This window comes from Taudactylus pleione, unplaced genomic scaffold, assembly GCF_031769625.1.
Source record: "Taudactylus pleione unplaced genomic scaffold, aTauple2 ptg000885l, whole genome shotgun sequence".
In the NCBI taxonomy this organism is placed as follows: Eukaryota; Metazoa; Chordata; class Amphibia; order Anura; family Myobatrachidae; genus Taudactylus; species Taudactylus pleione.
The window spans coordinates 2,113,525-2,137,500 of NW_028285286.1; the positions used below are offsets into that span (position 1 = coordinate 2,113,525).

Genomic DNA, 23,976 nt, shown 5'->3' on the forward strand with positions numbered 1-23,976 from the left:
TTGACTGCTAGATAAGAGTTTATAGAAGAATCAGCAGCATATAAATGGTCAAAGCTTGTTGCCACGTGTGTCTATGTTTTCAATAAATATTGATGTTTAATATATTTGGAGTATAAGTGTTCTTTGTATCACACCAGCGCAGTGTGTATTGTAGTGTCGTTTTTCCATTTTAAGTGGTCGACAATTCCTCTAAGGATCTGCTGCAGGTGTGAATATAGATTGACATTGGTTTAATTATCCAGGGCCCAACAAACCTTCATTTTCTCGCTGGCCAAACACCAGTGTCCCATGTCTGAAGTATCTCCCTACAGCAGCCGTCCACCAATGGGCTTGATTATTCGTATGTGGCCGTATCTAGCAATTCTTCGCTTACTGTCCATGTGTCCCGGGTTACATACTCATCATTGCAAATGCACGCACCATTCGCCGGTTCTCTATGGGCACAAAGTCTGGACGGCAGCAATGTCCACACAACGCAAGAGAGCTGTGTCGTGAGTGAGTTGTGGGCGTGCAACCAGAGTTACTCACTATACTCTTGCGTTTGCACTCTAGATGCCACATTGGCCCTGATTCAGAGCCGGACGCTCTGACCAGAGCGCTCGCTCTGAATCAGGGCCCACCTCCATAAATATGGAGCGTCCTCCTGGACGCTCGTATAGCTGTGGGTCACCACCCACAGCATATACGAGCGTGCAGGATGATGGTCGCGATGGTCTTGACCATCGCGGCCATCGCCACTGCGAGCCGGAGCCTGCGGTTGAGTTTCTCAACCGCAAGGCCAGGAGTGATTTTGGCTCTATCAGAGCCCAAATCACTCCCACTGACATCACTAGTGATGTCAGTGGGGCCGGCTTCAGACGGTAGGCGTTCCCATGGGAACGCCTCCGTCTGGCAGGCACGCCCCTGGCACGCCTACCAAAGGGGGCGTGCTGTCAATCAACATCGACAGCACGCCCCTTTTGATCAGACACTACGAGCGAAGGAAAGTCCTTCGCTCGTCGCATCTCGCGCATGCGCACAACGGAGCTCCCTCCGTCGTGTGCATACGCAGTGCAGAACATCGACCCACTTGCGAGCGCACAGCCGCTCGCGAGTGGGTCTGAATCAGGACCATTATCAAGGGTTTATGGCCGATGTCAAATGCTTTTACCTTCGATGGTGGAGATCCAGATTTCCCTTCATCGATGGTAAAGCATAACTGAATGGTTTCTTTTCTTTTTTTTTCTGCAATGTCTCGGGACACGGAGCCCCTGACACCCGTGAGGCCCCGCCCCCAGGCTCTGATTGGCCCACTGGGCAGTCAGTCAGAGAACAGGGATGACCATCAGTTAGTGAAACCATCGATGGTCATCCATTGCTTAGTTGGTCGCCAGTGTGCTAAATTACCACACCGATGGCCATCCCTATGCCACATTCGAGCGGATCTCTTGCACCCAGCTTGGGGCGGGTGTAAGTGCAGGCGACCGTGATGACGACTGCTTGCACGTACGGGAAAAAGTGGGGCGGTATAATACGTATGCATTAGGCTGTGCGTATAGTCGCATTAGCGCTCCGTTTGCTATCCATTTCCATTCACATTGCAGCCACTTTCTGACTTGCATGTGTGTCGGAATCAGGACCAGTATCTGCAAGTCAGGTGCCCCTTATTATGGTATTTGATTGTGTGGGTTCATCCATGGAAATCAGAGCTAGCGTTACAACAAATGTTCCTACGCGGCGGGTGGAGGATTCGCCGAAAACACTGAGTGGGAGATGTAACAGAGAGAGAACGTACCGACCAATCAGCTCCTAACTGTCATATTTCAAACACAGGGCCTCCATTATCAACGAGTGATGTTCCTGATATCACTCGGTACTAGTCTTAATTGGTGTTCCAGCCAACCAGCTTTTCAAACACATGACAGGAGCTGATTGGTTGGGGCACCATTTAAGACTAGTAATGAGTGATTACAAGAATATCACTCGTTGATAATTGAGGCCCACAGTCTGTAATATGACAGGAGCTGATTGGTTGAAGGTTTATCTCTCTCCAAGCTTTGATAAATCTCCCCCTGATTGAGTGACCTTACGTCGCTGTGCCTCCACGCTGGGCACCAGCTGCTGACAGTGAGGGCTTGGTGGGAGATGCTTCAAGCCTTCTAAATAGTGGACAAGAGGTGCTGTTGCCCCTAGCAACAAATCAGCTTCTAGCTAGCATCTATCAGTTGCACTCTGTGAAATGGTAGGTAGAGGTTGATTGGTAAATTCTCTTTTGAAGTCTTGATACATCTCCCCCTTGGAATGGTCAGGGAGCGTTAGGGTGTCCTGAGCTCACTAACCAGCCCGGATGAAAACAGAGCCGATGTACACAAAGCCAGTGCTATTATTACTGACGTGCCTCGTGCCTCACTGATCTCACAGTACTCCTCGCAGGCAACAGGTCGCACTTTAACAATGTCACCCGCGACTCACAGGGACCAGTTTACACAGCAAATGGTTTTCTGTCAAGATTATTTAACAGCTACAATACAGTAATTAGGCAGCGGAAGAACGCAGATGGCAAATGAACTCCTTCAGCGGCAAACCCTTGTCCTAGAGTCCAATGCAGGTGCTCGGGATAAATATCAGGTAGTGACCTGGGACCCTGCTCGTGCCTTGCGCCTGGGATTAGTGCTCCTTCCTACTCTAATCTGCAGAAAGAACCGTTCAGCGGCCTGTTCCTAAATACAGGCAGACAGCTATCCCCCCCCCCACCACACTCCCCCCATCGTCCCCGCATAGCTGAGAGGGGTTTACATCCTCCACACATACTGCAGTAACACGTGAGCTGCCGAGCAGAATATTAATCCACCCCAAACCACCTAGAACCCAAATATTACGCGTCCCTCTCATTGCTATTCCAGCCCAGCCCTGTGCTGGGATTATTTATTAAAATTATAAAACTAGTGTTGACACATTAATGATTTATCATCTTAAAAGCGCTGCCGGTGTTCTCTATTGAGGGATAAATTCTTCATCGCCGTTCCGATACACCTCCCGTCTTGTTCCAGCCCTGATTGGCTGCAGATGTGAGCAGAATTTTAAGCTGCTCCTCGCTGCCTTTTTCAAAGCGACTTCTGAGGAAAAAGCTGGTGTCCTCTTCCCGGGTATTGATGCGTCTAATCACGTCGTTTGGGAGATAAAGTCGGCGTTTGGGGGGATGAGATGCACTGGACATGTTCTCACATGAAAGGGGAGCGAAGAGAATTTATTTCAGCTCAATTATTGATGTGTTTTTAAATAATCGATGGCTGGAAAATCTGGAGAACCCGTCCAATGCTCAAATATATATAAATAACCCCCGTCCTAATCCTACCTCTAACCTCTTATACAGCACAGGTGTCACCCGGGAGGATATGATCCGGGTTTGTTAGTAGCTAAGAGTGGAATCTGCAGCAAAAAAAAAAAAAAAAAATACGCTGTAATGTTACATTCTATTGTACTTATTGCCAAGGTGCTTAATGCATCAGTGCTAAGAATCAGAGGGCCTGATTCAGAGCCGCTCGTAAGCGGCCGCTCGTTCGCTCCGAGCGATGTTCGCACATATGCGCATACATATGGGTTGTAGTACGCATGCGCCAACCAGTCAGTGCGGTCGGAAATCGTGTGCTCGCAAAATAGCGAATGCCTGCTAATTTGAGTGACAGGATGAGGCGTTTGTGGGTGGTAACAGGGGAAGGTGCTTGAAAATGGGGAGTGGAGATCAGAACGCAGGCGTGCCAAACGGTCAAAACGGGCGTTTAATGGGTGTGCATAATTAACAAAGCAGCGTCAGTGACCACGTCACTTGGTTGTCTTTTAGCCTGAACTGCTCGCATGATTGCGGTAGGAAAATGCTACCACAAGAACTGCGAGCAGTTCATACGCCTTTCGATGTACTCGATTAATCTAATAAATAGCGGAGATGACGTAGGATGCGAGCGGCCAGGGGGCGTTTTTTCAAAATAGCGAGCGCATGTTTCGTTCGCTCGTTCAGACATAGAGGCGTCAACAGACCGCAAAGAGCGAGCGCTTAATTTAAATATCCGGCCCCTTTTTCAGAACGACCATCCGCAAATAGCGTCCGGCTCTGAATCAGGCCCAGAGTACGTTTTCTGAGAACCAAGTTTTAGGGGTCGGTTTAGAGTTAGGGTCCTATATTCGGCTACAGGGTGCAAAATTGAGGGACAACATATGCTTTGTGCTGCAGGAGGGGTGGGTGAAATGACCTGCTGATTGGGCGCGGTGTAGCCCAACCCTAACTCTATAGTATGTGTGTGCGGCGTGCAGTATCTGCCTGTATAGAAATGAGCTTTGAGCCTGTACCCCTTGCAGTACTATTTGATTTGCTTGCCTGCAAGGTTTTCACCCAACTCTGTGATCTTTCCTTACTTCTCTCCATGTTTTATATTTATTTATATTTATTACTTTATATTTATTAATAATTGCTGTCTGCCCCGAAAATTGATTGCATTTTTCACAGCATATAGTCTGGGATGTATTCTGCTACAGTCACTGAGACACGGGCTGCGATAAGAGCCCGTCCCGCCAATCGGTGAGAAGTAAAGTGATCACTTTACATCCTGGTTTGGACCCGGCCGTGCTACTACGCGCGTGCAAGGGGATATTTTATTATATGATTATTTGCAATGAGATCTGGGCATGACATTACCGCCCCTGATCGCATTGCAAGATGCGATCATAGCGCTGGATTCGATTTTCCAGCACCCGGAATGACAGGAGCCCGTCCTTGCGATGTGCCCAGATTGCTGCCAGGGCTACTGAGCATGCGCAGTCCCGCTGACTGCGAATACATGGCCGTTATTGTCGGCGAGGGAACCCTCTGCCAGCTAATTATGCAAAGTGTAGCGCACAGGCTGCAACAGGCTAACGCCATCTCCAGATGACGTTCGTTGCGGGGACCAATCAATTTTGTAAATATGGCAGCATTGCATCCCACATAGAAACCTTAGGGAGCTGCGGCTGCCGGCAGGAATGGAGGGTCGCAGCAGGTATCTGATTCCCTTTTTCATAAATATTTGCAATTATCCCCCGAAAACTGTTTTCAGGGAATAAGTCAAAAATATTAATGATAAATGGGTCCCTACATATGTGCCCACATACATCTGTCCTCCGTACGCTGCAAGTTGCGCCACACATAATGGGGAAGCTCAGTGTGACTCGGTAGCACTGAGCGTCTTTCCGTGCATCTTTTTACCTTTTAAATGCGTCTTATTCGCACAACGATGTGAATAGATGGCACAAGCTGCTTCTGCTGATTTAAATGATATGCAGCATGCCTATGTGTGAACGATGTGAATAGATGGCATAAGCAGCTTCTGCTGATTAAAATGATATGCAGCATGCCTATGTTCTGTGTGTGACTGCCAGTGTATCTACATGCGAAATGCTACGTTACAGTGTCACAGCCGCTGTGTGTGAGTGCGGGTTTATCTGCATGCGAAATGCTACGTTACAGTGTCACAGCCGCTGACACTGTAACGTAGCATTTCGCATGCAGATAAACCCGCACTCACACACACAGAACATAGGCATGCTGCATATCATTTTATTCAGCAGAAGCTGCTTGTGCCATCTATTCACAAGGTTGTGCGAATAAGGCACAAATTAAGGTAAAAAGACGTATGAAAAGACGCTCTGCGCTATCGAGTCACGCCAAAGCATGGCACAACAAGAAGGGCTGTTTTTAAGGCTCCAGTAGCCTAGATATATTTGGACCCATCTTTATGTACCAAAGTTTTCAAACAAATCTTGCGAAATGTAGCCCATAGGTACTTTTCATATATTAGCAACGCCCCATAAAAACCTGCGAGCGCTGCTTTTGCAACCAAAACCGGAGGGGCGGCAGTTACCGGAGACATCTGCTGCAGTCGACTCTTCTTACATTCTGGGGATACTTAATTTTTGCTGTACTCGTGGGGGGGTTTCCGTGCTTACCAACAATCTAATAATGCCGGTTTCATATAACATTGAAGAGGCCGAATCTTTGTAGTAACATGGTCCCAGGACACAGTCACAATACCCCTTACCTTTACTGTATTCAGGCACCACACTTCTATATATTACAGATCGGTTTTATGCCAAGCCAAAAAATATTATTAGATGCAGAAACAATGTGTGTTTAATAGCTGTACTAGATAAATATGAATAATACATATACAAAATTATAATAAATCTTGGACTGTATTAAAATGTTGGCAGAGATACAAGGGACGCTTGTACATTTCATATAATAATGCTGCAAACAGGTAATATGCCGCTGCCGTTATGGCCGAGAGAGGGTGCCACTGCGACCCTTCACATTTAAAGTGCACCAGTCATTCCAGTGGAGGTGTCCTGTGGGCTCAGCCAGTATGGCGTCGCCTAAACATTGTGCCTCATTGATGTCTCTGATTCAGCGAGTGGATGGGCGACTGGCCTCAGGAATGCATTACTAGACTGGGGCTGAAACACTTGCTGATCATTCAGGTAATTGGAAATATACTCTCACTAAATGCTAACAGGATAAACCGTTCCTTCTGATGTCATCACTGTGGAATCTTTACTTACATTTATCTTCTATATAAAATACATCGGTCGGTCTGTTTGTTTGTCTGTCCGGTTATGCATACCGATTGGGATGAAACCAACGCGAGCTGGTCCAGTTGGATCATGGGCAGGTTTTAGGGGGGTTAGGGTCCCGGTTGGACCTCCCATTGGTGTACGCTGGCCAGAACTTTGACCCAGGGAGCCTGTTCTGGACCTTCCACTGGATGGATTTTGACCACATCACTTAATAACTTGAAGATTTAAACTCTGCAACGCCGGGTACTTCAGCTAGTATATAATAAATGATAACACACTTATTTATCAAATCTTGGAGAGAGAGAAAGTACCAACCAATCAACTTCTAACTGTCATTTTACAGGCTGTGCTAGATAAATGACAACTAGAAGCTGATTGGCTGCTTTGAGCAACTTCTCTCTCCAAGATCTGATAAATCTCCTCCTTATATTACAGTAGCTAATGACAAGTCACCTTTTATCTCCATCTTCCTGCTGACTTATATGGTCACAAAATGCCTCCGTCACGCCTGCTGCCCAAGGCGTGGATCTCGTGGTGGCACCAACCCTCCGGTCAGACCACGGTTCTGTCTCGGTGCAGTTTGTAGGCTTCACGTGTGTGTGTCTGGGGCTTCCTCCAGGTCTTGATGTGGGGTCATTATAATAGACTGCAAGCTCTACTAGTGCTGCGACCAGTGTATCTATATGGAAATTCTCTTATTTGACAGAATAATATGTTGGCACAATTATAGTAATTAAATATTAAGAGTCACTTGAGCAGCTCCCTGATTCTTCTCGGTCTCCTTTTAGCGCAGCAGTGACTGTAATTGTCGTTTGTTATTACAAGCTGAATAGACAATAAATGCGCGCAACGTAGTAAAAATATGTATTAAAATATAGCGCCATTTATCATCCTAATTTTACCTGGAATCTATCCACCGAGATCCCTCATTCTAATTGTCCCTTAATGTTACAAACTGCTGCTGATAATGTTATTAATTTATTCATATGGCTCCTCTCTGATGGAAAGGGACCCATCTATAATTGTGTGTACAGATGTCCTCCTGTCACTGCTGCATAAATAGAAATGTGTGCCGCACGTTGTATTTACTGGGTGTTATTCTCAAGGTAAAAGCTTTAAACGCAATTCTCTACTGGCAGAGTGTCAGCCTGGCCAGCCATCTGCAGCTGTCAATCACGCTAAACACCCGGCAAGTACCTAACGGTAGGGGCGTCTTCCAAATCACAAGACAAAAAATCATGTTAGTGGGCGGGTCATCCTAGCGAGATGTAGTGTTGTGGGTCTATACATTCAGGTAATTATAGAAAGCGAGGCGCATTTCCAGGCCTTCCCCCATATTTGTCTCTAGACAGCCACTTCGGGGGTCTGTGGCCAGTGCAGGGCATGCACACACGCAAAGTCATCATTACCATGTGGCGTGTTGTACCGCTCTCCCTCTCTGGCTAATGCACACACACCTTTGTTTAAAAACACGCCAAATAGACCCATTTCGTGCACTACGGACTTTGCTATGTAGCCACGGCAAGCTTCCCGCCAGCAGATTTTACCACAAAATATGCATCTTTCTTACTTTTCTGATGTGACAAACGTACAATGCAGGGAACGTGGACGCTGCCATCTGCAACTTTTTGTCCATTCTTTTACGACAAAACTAATTTGGTGTTCCTGGAACACTGTGAGTGACCTTGTATGCGCGGCTATGATGCATGTACGACACACAATTTAGAAAAAAATGTTAGAATTGCTACCTGTGGCGGAGAGCCTACCTCGCACCAAGCTTGTCACAATAGGGTGATGGAGGACACATCTGTGTGTAATATTTGTAATATTACATATTGCGCTGAGGTTCTATGTACATTACCCCTCTGGTGAACGTGCCCTGTTGTCCCTAACAGGATCCAGTAAGGATACCGGCGGATGGGATGCCAAAGGGATCAAGATACCAACTTCGGCATCCCAAAGGTAAGTATGCGGGTTATGGTTAGCGTTAGGCCCGAGATGGGGGGGTTAGGTTTAGGGACCTGCCGGGGTGGGTTAAGGGCCGACTGGGAAGCGTAAGGGTTAGGCTGCGGGGAGGGGGGGGGAGTAAGGGTTAGGCTCCACCCAGGGAGGGTTAGGTTTAGGGTGCGTGGAGGGGGGGTTAGGGTTAGGCACTGTCTGAGGAAGGTTAGGTTTAGGGTACAGGAAGGGGGGGGTTAGGTTTAGGCACCACCGGGGGGAGGTTAGAGTTGAGCACCACTGGGGGGGAGGGTTAGGCTATTTACCGACCCCTATTGGGATTTGCAATATCGGAATGCCGCTGTTGGTCTTCTGACCGCCGGCATCCTCTCCGCCGATAAATCATACCGATTCCGTCACTAACATGGTGATACAAGGACAGATCGTTTTCCCCCCAAGGGATCACCTCCCTCATCTCCTTAGGGATAGACATTGTGCATTGATATAACAGAAAACATTATTAATATTTGATGTCCTATCTTTGTGCGTTTTCCAATCGGTGCAGCCAGAGCAATATGCATTGTCCAGGCCCGATAATTTCCATGTTTGCTCCGCTTCCACTGTTACACAAATGTTCTGCCCACGAAGAGGGATTGTCTCTGAATTAGTGACTCGTCCCAGAGAAGATCAATTTTTCCATCACCGATATTCTGAGAAATCCCCATGAGCCGATTGGTTACAGGTTGTTCTGTCCCCGCCCACTTACAAATGGAGAGATGTACCAAGCCTTGGAGAAGTTGCCCAAAGCAACTAGTGAGCTCTTCACTGTCATTTATATAGCACAGTCTATGAAAGGCTTTGGGCAATTTCTCCATTTTGTCTCTCTCCAAGGAGTACTAAGGCTTCTAAAACAGACAAGTGGTGGTGTCACCATAGCAACCATTCAGATTATATCTCACATTTTCTAGAATGCAGTATAGAAATGACGGGGTATATTTACTAAAGTGAGAGTTTTTAGAAGTGGAGGTGTTGCCCATAGCAACCAATCAGATTCTAGCTATTATCTTCTAAATGTTAAGTTGAAGAAAACACTTGCCGCATACTTTGGAACCCCTCTGGATTACATTTAGCTATTTTAGAAGTGTTTTCCCTATTTTATTTTATTTTTTAAACCCCAAAATTTAAGGATTTTGGGTGTCCCGATTTTTTTTTATTTATTTTTTGTACTTTTTTGACATACATTAATTTTAGGGACCATTCCTAGGGATGCAGGCTATTCTGCACCCCTAAACCCCAATTCTGCACTTTTTTTCGCCAGTTAAAGGCTGGAGAAAAGTTATCCCCGCTTTTTTACAAAGACTTTTTGCACCGGCGAAAATTCTTTGTAATTGAATACGGGGATAATGACAATAGGCGAAAATGACGGGTTTTCGCCTGTAATTGAATACGGTCCCAAAATGTAAAATATATTTTTGGCGTGTCCCGATTTTTTATTTTTTTTTTTAACTTTTTTTTTTTTTTTACACACATTGTTTTTGGGGCATTCCCAGGGGTGCAGGCTATATTTTTTTTTTTAAGCCTGCACCCCTAAACCCCAATTCTGCACTTGTTTTCGCCAGCTAAAGACTGGAGAAAACTTATTCCCGTTTTTTACATAGGATTTTCGGACCAGCTAAAAGTCTTTGTAATTGAATACGGGGATAATGACAATAGGCGAAAATGACATCATCAGCGATAAATTATCGCCGATAACGAGTTTTCGCTTGGAATTGAATACGGGCCTATGTATGAACCGGATATTATAGTAAATCTGTCAGATTACTTATGATGCATTTGGGAGTTGAAAAAAAAAAATCATCTTTTTAAAAAATGATTTTTGGTTTGTTTAGTGCAATATTTTAACATTTTCCAGGTCCGAAAACATAAATGATAATATGCCGGGTGTTTCAGGGCTGAGGGGCACTTGTCTAGTGTATAGTTGTTATTACAGGCGAGCTTTGCAGAGCATGGGTTCCCTTACCCGTAGAACAATGTAGATTTAATCTCTCCTGGCGCTGCATAAGGAGATCTGTTCCCCAGCGCACCGGTTGCTGTCAGACAGGTCCATTATACAAATTACACACTTGCTAACAGGAGCACTTTATCCTGCAAAAATGATCACCTCCAGAGATTGGGGAAGAATGTGTCAAGTGGATAAAATGTCACTTTAACCCAAACACGACATTAAGAGCTGAGACAGTGTCGTCTTCGTCGCTAAAGTAAAAATCTCCTCTGTGCAGAGTTTCCTCTCCGTGTCCGATCTGTGCCCACAGAGGCGGCGGCGTGACTTCTCCGATCTGTGCCCACAGAGGCGGCGGTGTGACTTCTCCGGTCTGTGCCCACAGAGGCGGCGGCGTGACTTCTCTGATCTGTGCCCACAGAGGCGGCGGTGTGACTTCTCAGCCACAAAACATGTCTAGCTCCCCCATCAGCTGCGTTTTTAGCTTTATATAAACATGTCTTTCAGTGTATGTACATACGTCCGAGGCACAGGGATCTATGACGGCGTATGAGTACATATCATTTTACTCATTAGACTAAAGCAATCCCGTCCATTAAACACAACTACTCACTAATCAGATCGCTGATATAATATAAACAGATTTATAATTGCACAGATTATAATCATCTCCTTCAGTCACATTTGCTTTTTCTTGTATTGTGAACGAGGGTGGATTTCATCCAAAATGATTACAGTGAAGCTGATTGAATGGTGTTTATGGAAATTACAGTTATAGACTAATAACCGCCTGTTTCCGGAGTCGCGGCTGCGATAATATGCAATTACTGGTATTCGCCTTCCCTGGTGCAGTTGCCTGCGTCTGAATGAGCAAGCACTGTGACGCCCACTATCCACGTCCCTGCACGCCGTAACACCGGCAGTGATCAGGGACACGCCACCAACAACACGTGCACCAGCCCTAATGCAGCCGCTTTCACCTAGTGTTCATTCTAGCACCCTGCATCTAACCCGTCCAGTTCCTCATTCCTTCCTGGGCTGTCACTCTCGGCTCTGGTGCTTCTAGCACACTCTGGTCTGTAGCTCAGCCGTTTGTTGCATCAGCTGAGTATGCTAGAAGGACCAGAGCTGAGAGCTACACCCCAGGCAGGAAAGAGGAACTGCACGGGTTGTGACAGATGCTGGGTGCTAGAATGAACACTAGCAGCGGCTCCTACCATCTTTAAAGGGGGTCTGCCGCTGCTGTAAACGACAGGGTCATTCACCGGCTCCTGGCCGGGACCCGGCGCCTGCGCAATTGATCTGTCAGGACCGGCACTAGCGGTGGGGAGTCGCGCATGTCACCAGCTTCCAAAGGGCTGCAGTGTCTGCAACCCCAAGGACCCGGTCAGGGCTGGCGGAAAAGCAGAGTAGTGGCTTCCTCCTGGAAGCCGCACTCTGCTAATAGCAGCCCGGACTGGCAGTCCCAGGGGGAGGAGACACCTCCCCCTGGGACTGCCTGTTGTGTATGTGACTGGCAGGTGGACTGCACTGACTACACTGAGGTGGTGGATTTTGCTGGGGGAGCTGCAGCCTTGCAGCCCCTAGGCAAAATCTGCCACTGATAAACACTATTACACTGCCACACCCATGACATGCCTATAACACTTCCATGAGGCAAACTTTTTTGTTTTCACTTCAGGTCACTGCCCAGGAACACCAATCACTTTGTCGCCCATGTCAGATACTGTCTGTCTCAGTCACAATAGAATGTTTGTGAGTACAGCCATGGCCAAAAGTTATGAGAATGAACCAAGTATTGGTTTTCACTAAGTTTGCTGCTTCAGTGTTGTTAGACCTTTTTGTCAGTTGTTACTATGGTATACTGAAGTAACATTACAGCATTACATAAGTGTCAGATGTTACTATGGTATACTGAGGTAACATTACAGCATTACATAAGTGTCAGATGTTACTATGGTATACTGAGGTAACATAACAGCATTACATAAGTGTCAGATGTTACTATGGTATACTGAGGTAACATAACAGCATTACATAAGTGTCAGATGTTACTATGGTATACTGAGGTAACATTACAGCATTACATAAGTGTCAGATGTTACTATGGTATACTGAGGTAACATTACAGCATTACATAAGTGTCAGATGTTACTATGGTATACTGAGGTAACATTACAGCATTACATAAGTATCAGATGTTACTATGGTATACTGAGGTAACATTACATAAGTGTCAGATGTTACTATGGTATACTGAGGTAAAATTACAAGCATTTCAAAGGCTTTTATTGACAATTACATTAAGTTTATGCAGAGAGTCAATATTTGCAGTGTTGACCCTTCTTTTTCAAGACCTCTGCAATTCGCCCTGGCATGCTTTAGATCACCTTCTGGGCCACATACTGACTGACAGCCGCCCATTCTTGCCTAACCAATGCTTGGAGTTTGTCAGAATTTGTGGTCAATCCTCAAGAGGTGGGTGGACAAACAAAAACCCACAAATTCTGACAATGGGAATAAGGTCTGGGGAGTTTCCTGGCCATGGACCCAAAATTTCGATGTTTTGTTCCCCGAGCCAATTAGTTATCACTTTTGCCTTATGGCAAGGTGCTCCATCATGCTGGAAAAGGCATTGTTCCTCACCAAACTATTCTTGGATGGTTGGGAGAAGTTGATTTTGGAGGACATTTTGGTACCATCCTTTATTCATGGCTGAGAAGCAACCCCACACATGAATGGCCTCAGGATGCTTTACTGTTGTCATGACACAAGATTGATGGTAGCGCTCACCTTTCCTTCTCCGGACAAGCGTTTTTCCAGATGCCCCAAACAATCTGAAAGGGGATTCATCAGAGAAAATAACTTTACCCCAGTCCTCAGCAGTCCAATCCCTGTACCTTTTGCAGAATATCAGTCTGTCCCTGATGTTTTTCCTGAAGAGAAGTGGCTTCTTTGCTGCCCTTCTTGACACCAGGCCATCCTCCAAAAGTCTTCGTCCTGTGTCATGCAAACAGTAAAGCATCCTGAGACCATTCATGTGTGGAGTTGCTTCTCAGCCAAGGGAGTGGGCTCACTCACAATTTTGCCTAAGAATACAGCCATGAATAAAGAATGGTACCATAACATCCTCCAAGAGCTACTTCTCCCAACCATCCAAGAACGGTTTGGTGATGAACAATGCCTTTTCCGGCATGATGGAGCACCTTACCATAAGGCAAAAGTGTTAACTAAGTGGCTCGGGGAACAAAACATCAAAATTTTGAGTCCCCCCAGACCTTAATCCCATTGAGAACTTGTGGTCAATCCTCAAGAGGCGGGTGGACAAACAGAAACCCACAAATTCTGAAAAAAATCCAAGCACTGATTAGGCAAGAATGGGCGGCCATCAGTCAGTATGTGGCCCAGAAGTTGATTGACAGCCTGCCAGGGAATTGCAGAAGTCTTGAAAAAGAAGGGTCAACTCTTTGCATAAACTTAATATAATGGTCAATAAAAGCCTTTGACACTTATGAAATGCTTGTAATTTTACTTCAGTATACCATAGTAACATCTGACACTTATGTAATGCTGTAATGTTACCTCAGTATACCATAGTAACATCTGACACTTATGTTATGCTGTAATATTACCTCAGTATACCATAGTAACATCTGACACTGATGTAATGCTACCTCAGTATACCATAGTAACATCTGACACTTATGTAATGCTGTAATGTCACCTCAGTATACCATAGTAACATCTGACACTTATGTAATGCTGTAATGTTACCTCAGTATACCATAGTAACATCTGACACTTATGTAATGCTGTAATGTTACCTCAGTATACCATAGTAACATCTGACACTTATGCAATGCTGTTATGTTACCTCAGTATACCATAGTAACATCTGACACTTATGTAATGCTGTAATGTTACCTCAGTATACCATAGTAACATCTGACACTTATGTAATGCTGTTATGTTACCTCAGTATACCATAGTAACATCTGACACTTATGTAATTCTGTAATGTTACCTCAGTATACCATAGTAACATCTGACAAAAAGGTCTAATAACACTGAAGCAGCAAACTTTGTGAAAAACCAACACTTTTGTCATTCTCAAAACTTTTGGTCATGGCTGTACACTCCGTGTGACGCATGCGCCGTAGGGGTTTTCTGAATTTAGCGCTTGTGGGCACTTGCAAGTGAACGCCGGCATTGCATGGCAGCTTTGAATCAAGCCTCAGAATGGCTACATGGACAGAATGTCAACATGACATAGTGAATGTCGACAGACGATTTTTGTCAATGTTGGGGTTAGGCTGTAGTTCGGGATAGTTACTGCATCAACAGAAAATCACATGGTCGACATGCCTACTGTTGACATTTTGTTGACATCAACATTGAGGAGGTGTTGAAGCATACCCCTGTGTGTGTGTGTCATATTTGTACTTTGTCATGTTTAATGGAGACGCAATCTGTTCATTAGTAAAAAACGTCATGCTTATGGGGTCAGCTTTCACCCGTGTAGTTTACTTAGTAGGTACCTGCAAAACATTCTCCATCTTATAGGCAGAGCTACATTTCCAGCTTGTAAGGCCAGCTGTGATAGGTTTAGCAGGCTCACATGGTAAATAGGAGCACATTCAGTTAGGCGTGAGGATTGTGCTATTATCCACTATCACAGGGTTGAATTTTACACCTATTTTTTCGGAATGAATGAAAACTGATAGCCAGCAGGTGTATTGCAGCAAAGTGTTCAGATTATATTGGGTACATGTAAATGTGCTTATTGGGATTTTGGAGTGTGTACAGACCAGCATTGCTCTTAGCTGCAGCTTAACAATCCTTTTCCATCAATGCACATTAACACATCTCACATCATCAAAGCCATCTCTCTGCTTTAAGGTTAAAATGACATGAATACCGAATTGTCTTTACTGGCTCTATTTTACTGTGTAAACACCTTTAATTCCATTTTTATTCATCGGGGGGAATGGATAGAATGTAAGCTCCTATGAGCAGGGCCCTCTACCCTCTTGTGCTTCTCCTTACTCTATGCCAGGGCACCTAACACTTGGTTGCTTTGCATTGTTGCTTATCTGGGTGTTATGTTCGGAATTGGTATCAAATACCGCAGGTCGACAGCTGAACAGATCCCGGCAGCGGCAGCCTGACAGCGCTGGAAATCCCGATCGTCCTAAGGTAAGTAATCACTAACCTAACCCCCCTAACCCTCTTTAGGGGTGCCTAACCTCACCCCCAAGTGCCTAACCCTAATCCCCCCTCTAAGTGCCTAACCCCCCCTTCCCCGCCGCCTAACCTTAACTCCCCCGGGGAGGTGTCTAACCCTAAATCCCTCTCGGGGGTGCCTAACCCTCCCTCCCCCTAGCCTAACCCTAACCCTCCTGGGAGGGTGCCTAACCCTAAGTCCCCCTCGGGTGCGCTAAACCTAACTGTCCATCCGCGGCGCCCGGCATCCCTTCGATCGGGATGCCGGGCGCCTGTCTCCCGGCGTTGGGAAAATGACAGGCGTCTAGATATAGACACCTGTCATTCAACCCACGCCGGGATAAAAGCAGTCGAGAAGCCGGCTGTCAGGATCATGTACTATGTAAGGCGCTGCGGAATACTTGTGGCGTCGTATAAGTAAACGATAATGATAATAATAAAGGGTGCTGCGCTACATCCTGCCATTGTTACAACTTGTAAAAAGTATATGGCCAACTTTGGGGCTGTGCGAACTAAGAGCCGCCATTTCTCCTTTTCAAAGGCGCTTATTATAACAGGATGTTCTAATTGACTAGGAAGAAGCTTCGTGAGGAACACGCAAGAACTAATTTGTGGCTAATTGAATACACCCCATAGTGTCATAAGATCTCACACAAGCTCATTTACATAATGTAATATAGCGTCGCCCCAGAGCTTTGTGTAGCTGCAGTTATATTAATAAATCTCACATAAATTCCCATTATTGCTGGATGTCACACCTGCGATCTCCAGTCTGCAGCTATAAATGTCGCTCTCTTCATATGAATGGTCTGTGACATAGTGCTTCCAGCAAGCTGAACGTATTCACTGAGGTTAATTTGTTATTTTTATCTGTTGAAGCTCAATATCATCAGAAAAAATGCACAATATTTAGAATAGTGATTTTCAGCTGCGTCACAGTCGGTCGGAAACCGTTCTGAAATCACGCACTCGGTGTGCGATTACCTATTATTATAATTGCTGTATTATAAATGTTGGGGGTTTTTTTCGATGACGTCTGTGTTTATTGAGGAAACCTTTCCCGTTCCGGCTTTCTGAGAAGTGCTGCCGTAACTGCCCACACAGAGCCGATTAAATGGCTGATATGTGCGCAGCCGACCATCGCAGTGACGCTCTGAGGCACGTCACACTGAATTGGAATTGAGCCCCTCCTTTAAAAATAAAAAAATAAGATTTTTAAATATCACGGAGGTGGCTGAGAGTTGCAGGTAAGTTTGTTTCCCCGCAGATGCATGTTACATATGTCTGCATTTAGTGTCGCATTACGCGTCTGTGTAACCAAGCTCTAAATATGGATCTGAGCATCACGTAGACTAGTACTAGCATGGCTAGCATAAATACTGTACATGATGACTTCAGCAGAAGTATAGCTCTGTTTTCTACAAGGTTAGCATAGACCTGCACCTGTATCATGCCCACAAAACACACATTTTTACATGCAACTCTCACCCTTAGTATGTGCACAGCTGAAGAGGTCCTAGTTAGCGTGTCTCCACCCCTCTACATGTAGCTGTTATGACAGTCTGGGTCTTGTAGTTCCACAGCAGCTGGAGAGTCCCAGGTTTACTATCCTAGGGGGCCCATTTATCAACGAATGTCATCATTCACAGGAAGTGTATGATAATGCTGCTCCAGCCAATCAGCTGCTGACTGTCATCTGTTTGAACAATGACAGTTAGAGCTGATTGGCTGGAGCACCACTTATCATACACAGTAAGTGATAAAGCTCGTTGTGTATGATAATGGTGCTGAAGCCAATCAGCTCCTGACTGTCATATGTTAAACAATGACAGTTAAGGAGCTGATTGGCTGGAGCACCATTTATCTTACACAGCAAGTGATAAAACTCGTTGCATATGATAAAGCTCGCTGATAAATCGGCCCCTGGTCTGGGACTGATAAAAAGTTAGTAGTAGAGGTGTTTTGTTTTTTCCTTAGCCCCCCTGTGATAACGGTGACCCGACTCCGGCCAGGCACCAACTTAAAGCTGAGGTGCCCCTGGCTTGGGGGCGGGGTTATAGGGAGAGTGGACCCAGTGCACCCTGGGAGCTAAAAGCTTTAACTGCGTGGTGCCCGGATTTGGTTCCCAAACTATACCCCAAGGTCAACCCTGTGGACCCTATGGACTTCGAAGAAAGAGAGATAACAAGGGTAAGTTCTTACCATATCTCTCATTTTTTCTTATAAATCACAGAATGACGGCATAGGGAATAGGTGATAAAATAACTGTAAAGGTGCGTACACACTGGGCGATAAAGTGGACGACTGAACGATAACGATATCGTTATCGTTCTGTCGTCCACTTTATCGTCCATTTTTAACCCCAAAAAGATGAACGATGACGACGACGCGCGTTCCCGCGGGTCGTTCGTCATCATCGTTCATCGGGCTGACATGCAGGCCAACCTGACGATCTCGTCAGGTTGCTGCATGTCAGGGAATGGGGGAGAGAGCCCGGCGCTGAACGATATCGTTAATGATATCGTTCAGCGACTGTGCTCAATGTCATGAATGACATTGAGCACAGCCTGCCAGGGACACACTACACAATATCGCTCAGGGAGCATATCGTGTAGTGTGTACCCACCATAAGTGTCACACTGCAACTCTCATTTCGATCACTACATAGATTACAGCCTCCCCTGGTAGCTGGTAAATGACGAGGTTACTACATGTCCTGCGCTAACATGCCGACCGTCCCATGTATGAATACATTGACGTGTCCTACATCTGAATTCTGAGGGCCTGGGTCCCCCCGCACCGTACATCCTGCTGCTTTGTTCACTTGTTCCAGAGCAAATTAACGATTAGTGACTTTTTTTTTGTTCCTTCTGTGTATTCGACAAATAGTTCAGCTTGTAAAATGGATCCTTTCATCGCCGACAGTACTAGAACATTATTATCTTTCTTCTGGCAACTGCAAAGGGTTAATGTTCTTGTGAAAATAGTCCTGGTCTGGAGGTGCCCTTGAAGTTTGATTTATAGGGGTTGCCATGGCAGAGACTAAGGGCATACTCACACGTATGTTCTGCGAAAAGAGGTAACACCGCATAGATACTAACACGCTCTTTAATCATTTAAAAAAATAAATAAATAAATGTGTTCTTGTGTTCCATAGACCTCACCTGTGGTGCACTGTTACCGATATAATATAATGCGTTATAATAGAGCGTGGTGGGTCGTAAATTGTAGAGGCCAGTGATACGAGTGAGTTCATAAGAAACCATTCAAATTGTATTAAATGCACTTTTCAGGCATTGGTTAGCGGATCAAAGCACTTCAATGGCGGACAGGCGCTAACGAGACCGAAATAATATATTTACCCTACAGGCAAAATCGCACTATGTACGTAATATCAACTTCTAACTAACTTAACGTGGCTACACATATAGGATTGCTATTTTATTACATGAATTGACATAATGGGGCCCTTACATCTGCAACTGATTGCCGCAACTTCCCGTTCTGCCGACAGCGGGGTCGATGTAACATCTGTTTTCTTGCGTTCAGCCTGGGAACCACACGTTGCCTCTCCGTTATTTTCCTCTAGTGCGCTGCCATCATTTTACGCACGTTCTGATCTAGCCGTTACCGCAGTGTAAACGATCTCTATTGACCACTAGAATTCAATTTCCTATCTCTGCGTAATGAGAGGCAGATTTATTATTATGTTCTGGGTGAAATGATACATTTACAAGCTGGCCGGTTATTGATGGTTTTCCCTCCGCATATACAAATATGACAGCCGCGTTTTCACTCTTCTCTTGCAGTTCCGTCGGATTGGCCAAGGCCGCTCTCGAAGCAATCGATGGGTTCAACCTTTTTGGAAACCAGGCAAGGAGATTACCCCCCCCCCCCCCCCCTTTTCCACCCCTCCTCTGCAAACATAAAAGGGAAGTCATGTCCCTAATTTATAATAATATGATTTTTTATTTTTTTTTGTTAAACAAAAAATTAAACAAAGTTGCTTGTAACCCATCTACTTATGAGCTGGAGAATTCAGCCTCCATGTTTAAGTAAGTTGTGAAATAGTAGTTAGTGTGTACCCAGCTTTAGTGCTACAGAGATGTTTAAATGTATTTTTTTTTAGGCGACAGCAGATGCTTGCTAAAAACAATGAATGTAAATAATTGTATCAGTTGGAGCGTCAGTAATACTATTAATGTGAGCCCCCAGCATTGGGGGCTTGTGGACCAATTGTCAGCATCTGCAGCGCTAATTATATGCTGCTCTGCGATAAGAAACAACATACGGGCGCTGTGACATCACCGTTCCTGTACACGTAGTATCATAGTGCCCACAGCCAGTACCCGGAGCACAGGTCTGCTCCCAATCTCTACACCCAGACCAGAATTACTCACTGGGCAGCCCCATCTCCTGTCCTAGTAACTTGTTAGATGCCACTTCCTCCAATAATATTAATGTGCCAGCAGTAATGGGCCAATGCATTGCCCAGCAGAAACCATCAGCACTAGTAATGCCCAGTTACATCTCCACAGCGCTACTGGAGACCAGTAATATAGTAGTAGTAACAGGAATGTCCATCCATAATAGTCATAATGTCTACAGTAGAATTAGTGCCCAATAACATGTCCGTAATAACAATATTGCCTAATATTTCACCACTAATAAAACACAGGGTAATAATGCCCAGTTATATGCTGCCGCTTCTGTCTATGGGGGAGATGTATCAAGCCTTCAAAATAGGACAAGTAGGGAAGTTCGCATAGCAACCAGAGCAGTGGTTCTCAAACTCGGTCCTCAGGACCCCACACAGCGCAGGTTTTCCAGGTCACCCAGCAGCTGCACAGGTGTTCTCATTACTCACTGACACATATCCCAGGTCACCCAGCAGGTGCATCGGTGTACTCATTACTCACTGACATATTTTAAAAGAATCACAGGTGGAGCTAATTATTTCACTTGTGATTCAGTGAGGAGACCTGGAAAACATGCACTGTTTGGGGTCCTGAGGACCGAGCTTGAGAACCTGTGTACTAGAGAAATTATATCTGTAAACTGATTGGTTGCTATTGATAACTTCTCCGCTTGTCCTATTCTCCCCCTATATCACATCCTTCTCTTCCCTGCATTTTGTAATCAACTGCCCATGACCTGAGGCTTCTACTGCCAGCTTCTAATTCACCGCAGCCAAATCTAGCCAGTATGAAGGGAGCCACAAAATAAATCAAATCAGTGTTGTTGTGTCCCCTCCCCTTCCCTTTCTTTTGCTGCTCACAAGTCTTCATTCACCGAGCCCCCAATGTGGGTACAGGGGGGCCACATAGAACCAACAGTGTGGGTACAGGAGGGCCACATAGAACCAACAGTGTGGGTACAGGAGGGCCACATAGAACCAACACTGTGGGTACAGGGTGGCCACATAGAACCAACAGTGTGGGTACAGGGGAGCCACATAGAACCAACGGTGTGGGTATAGGAAGACCACATAGAACCAACACTGTGGGTACAGGAGGGCTACATAGAACCAACAGTGTGGCTACAGGAGGGCCACATAGAACCAACAGTGTGGGTACAGGGGGGCCACATAGAACCAACAGTGTGGGTATAGGAAGGCCACATAGAACCAACAATGTGTGTACAGGAGGGCCACATAGAACCAACAGTGTGGGTACAGGAGGGCCACATAGAACCAACAGTGTGGGTACAGGGGGGCCACATAGAACCAACAGTGTGGGTACAGGAGGGCCACATAGAACCAACAGTGTGGGTACAGGTGGGCCACATAGAACCAACAGTGTGGGTACAGGAGGGCCACATAGAACCAACAGTGTGGGTACAGGGGGGGCCACATAGAACCAACAGTGTGGGTACAGGGGGGGGCACATAGAACCAACACTGTGGGTACAGGAGGGCCACATAGAACCAACAGTGTGGGTACAGGGGGGCCACATAGAGCCAACAGTGTGGGTACAGGAGGGCCACATAGAACCAACAGTGTGGGTACAGGAGGGCCACATAGAACCAACAGTGTGGGTACAGGAGGGCCACATAGAACCAACAGTGTGGGTACAGGGGGGCCACATAGAACCAACAGTGTGGGTACAGGAGGGCCACATTGAACCAACAGTGTGGGTACAGGGGGGCCACATAGAACCAACAGTGTGGGTACAGGGGGGCCACATAGAACCAACAGTGTGAGTACACGAGGGACATATAGAACCAACAGTGTGGGTACAAGAGGGCCACATAGAACCAACAGTGTGGGTACAGGAGGGCCACATAGAACCAACAGTGTGGGTACAGGAGGGCCATATAGAACCAACAGTGTGGGTACAGGAGGGCCACATGGAACCGATATGCTGCTAGTTGGCACCGGTGCCTTATCGTAATCTAAGGAACAGCTCCCGCCTTCACACTTTTTCTGAAACTCATATTTAGGAACCTGGTACATAATGGAGATATGTACAATAACCCTTAGAGACCTGGCAGATAATCATTATTTGTATAATGTTCCTTAGGCCAGTCTCCTATATACAGTATGGTTGGTTGCTGTACATTATGGTACATGTCATATTATTAGGTAAGCGCTACCCAGTTGCACAGCAAGAGCCAATTTGAAAAAAAACAACTTTCTAATTAACATTCAAGTGCTGGTATGGAGTTCTATGGAGCTTGCTTTTTGGATGGTTTATGATCCACCTCCTTGAACCAATCCTATTTAAATATAGTGCTGCTATTTAAGCTAAATGTTTTTATTCATATAAAATTTGCAACATTGCTTTCTCTGTATATTTGTGTATGTATTATAGGTTGTTATTGTGATTTTATTTGACCAATGAATTATAATTTATTTTTATTTATTACATATCGAGTACATCGTCTAGTGTATACCCATGGTATGTGAGGTTCCACAGGTCGTAAGCGTCATCGTCTGTTAGCCCTACTGCAGGGCCGACAGGGAATGGCGCTATGATTTCATGCTGCAGAATGACACGTCCCTCACTAACTATACTCTGTGCTGCTGGGGATCCTGCTCCTCCCACTATATAATTCTCATTGCAGAATTCAATTGTTTCCAGCCCCCTTCACGCCCGACGGAGCTACTCAATTGTTGGTCCTGTTGGGCGCGATCAGCAGCCGGTGCACCATTTCAGCTCGCACCCCAAGGTGGGTCTGAGCTGAAATGGGTGAAAAGTGACCCGTTTGGGCACCTAAACTGCACTTTTCACGATCGCGCCCAGCACGTTAGTCGGGGTTAGCCGTTATACACGGCTAAACCCGACATCCTGATCAGCGAGATAATCAGCATCAATTGAATAGCGCCCTGCGATCTCCCGTCACTTTAGACGTGAGATCGGTTGCGCTAAAACAAGTGAATTCCACCCTCTGTAGCTTCCTGCTGCCTCCATTCCCCTCCTCACATCATGTCACTGCCCCTGTCACATGCAGCCCTGTCCTCACTAACACATCACTCATCTCCTGATATACTCTGTGCTGCTGGGGGACCCTGCTCCGTCCACTATATAACTCTGTCTGTGGCTTCCTGCTGCCTCCATTCCCCTCCTCCCAACATGTCAGTGCCCCTGTCACATACAGCCCTGTCCTCACTAACACATCACTCATCTCCTCATTTACACTGTGCTGAAGGGGACCCTGCTCCTCCCACTATATAACTCTCAGTCTGTGACTTCCTGTATCAGTGTGACAGGAGCCTGACATCACTATTCTGTGCTGCTGGGGACCCTGCTCCTCCCACTATATAACTCTCAGTCTGTGACTTCCTGTATCAGTGTGACAGGAGCCTGACATCACTACTCTGTGCTGCTGGGGACCCTGCTCCTTCCACTATATAACTCTCAGTCTGTGACTTCCTGTATCAGTGTGACAGGAGCCTGACATCACTATTCTGTGCTGCTGGGGACCCTGCTCCTCCCACTATATAACTCTCAGTCTGTGACTTCCTGTATCAGTGTGACAGGAGCCTGACATCACTACTCTGTGCTGCTGGGGACCCTGCTCCTTACACTATATAACTCTCAGTCTGTGACTTCCTGTATCAGTGTGACAGGAGCCTGACATCACTACTCTGTACTGCTGGGGGGACCCTGCTCCTTACACTATATTATACTCAGTCTGTGGCTTCCTTCTGCCTCCATTCCCCTCCTCCCAACATGTCACTGCCCCTGTCACATGTAGCCCTGTCCTCACTAACACATCTCTCATCTCCTGAT

General features: G+C 45.9%; 1 protein-coding gene across 3 annotated transcripts in view; it reads left to right on the top strand.

Moving 5' to 3' along the window:
• Window positions 1-23,976, top strand: part of PHKB (phosphorylase kinase regulatory subunit beta) — a 327,566-nt gene that overhangs the window by 173,040 nt on the left and 130,550 nt on the right. For all 3 annotated transcript variants that reach the window (XM_088458985.1, XM_088458984.1, XM_088458983.1), the window contains one exon: window positions 19,552-19,615. In XM_088458985.1, the coding sequence (XP_088315111.1) occupies window positions 19,552-19,615 (64 nt within the window). The remainder of the gene's footprint in view (window positions 1-19,551; window positions 19,616-23,976) is intronic.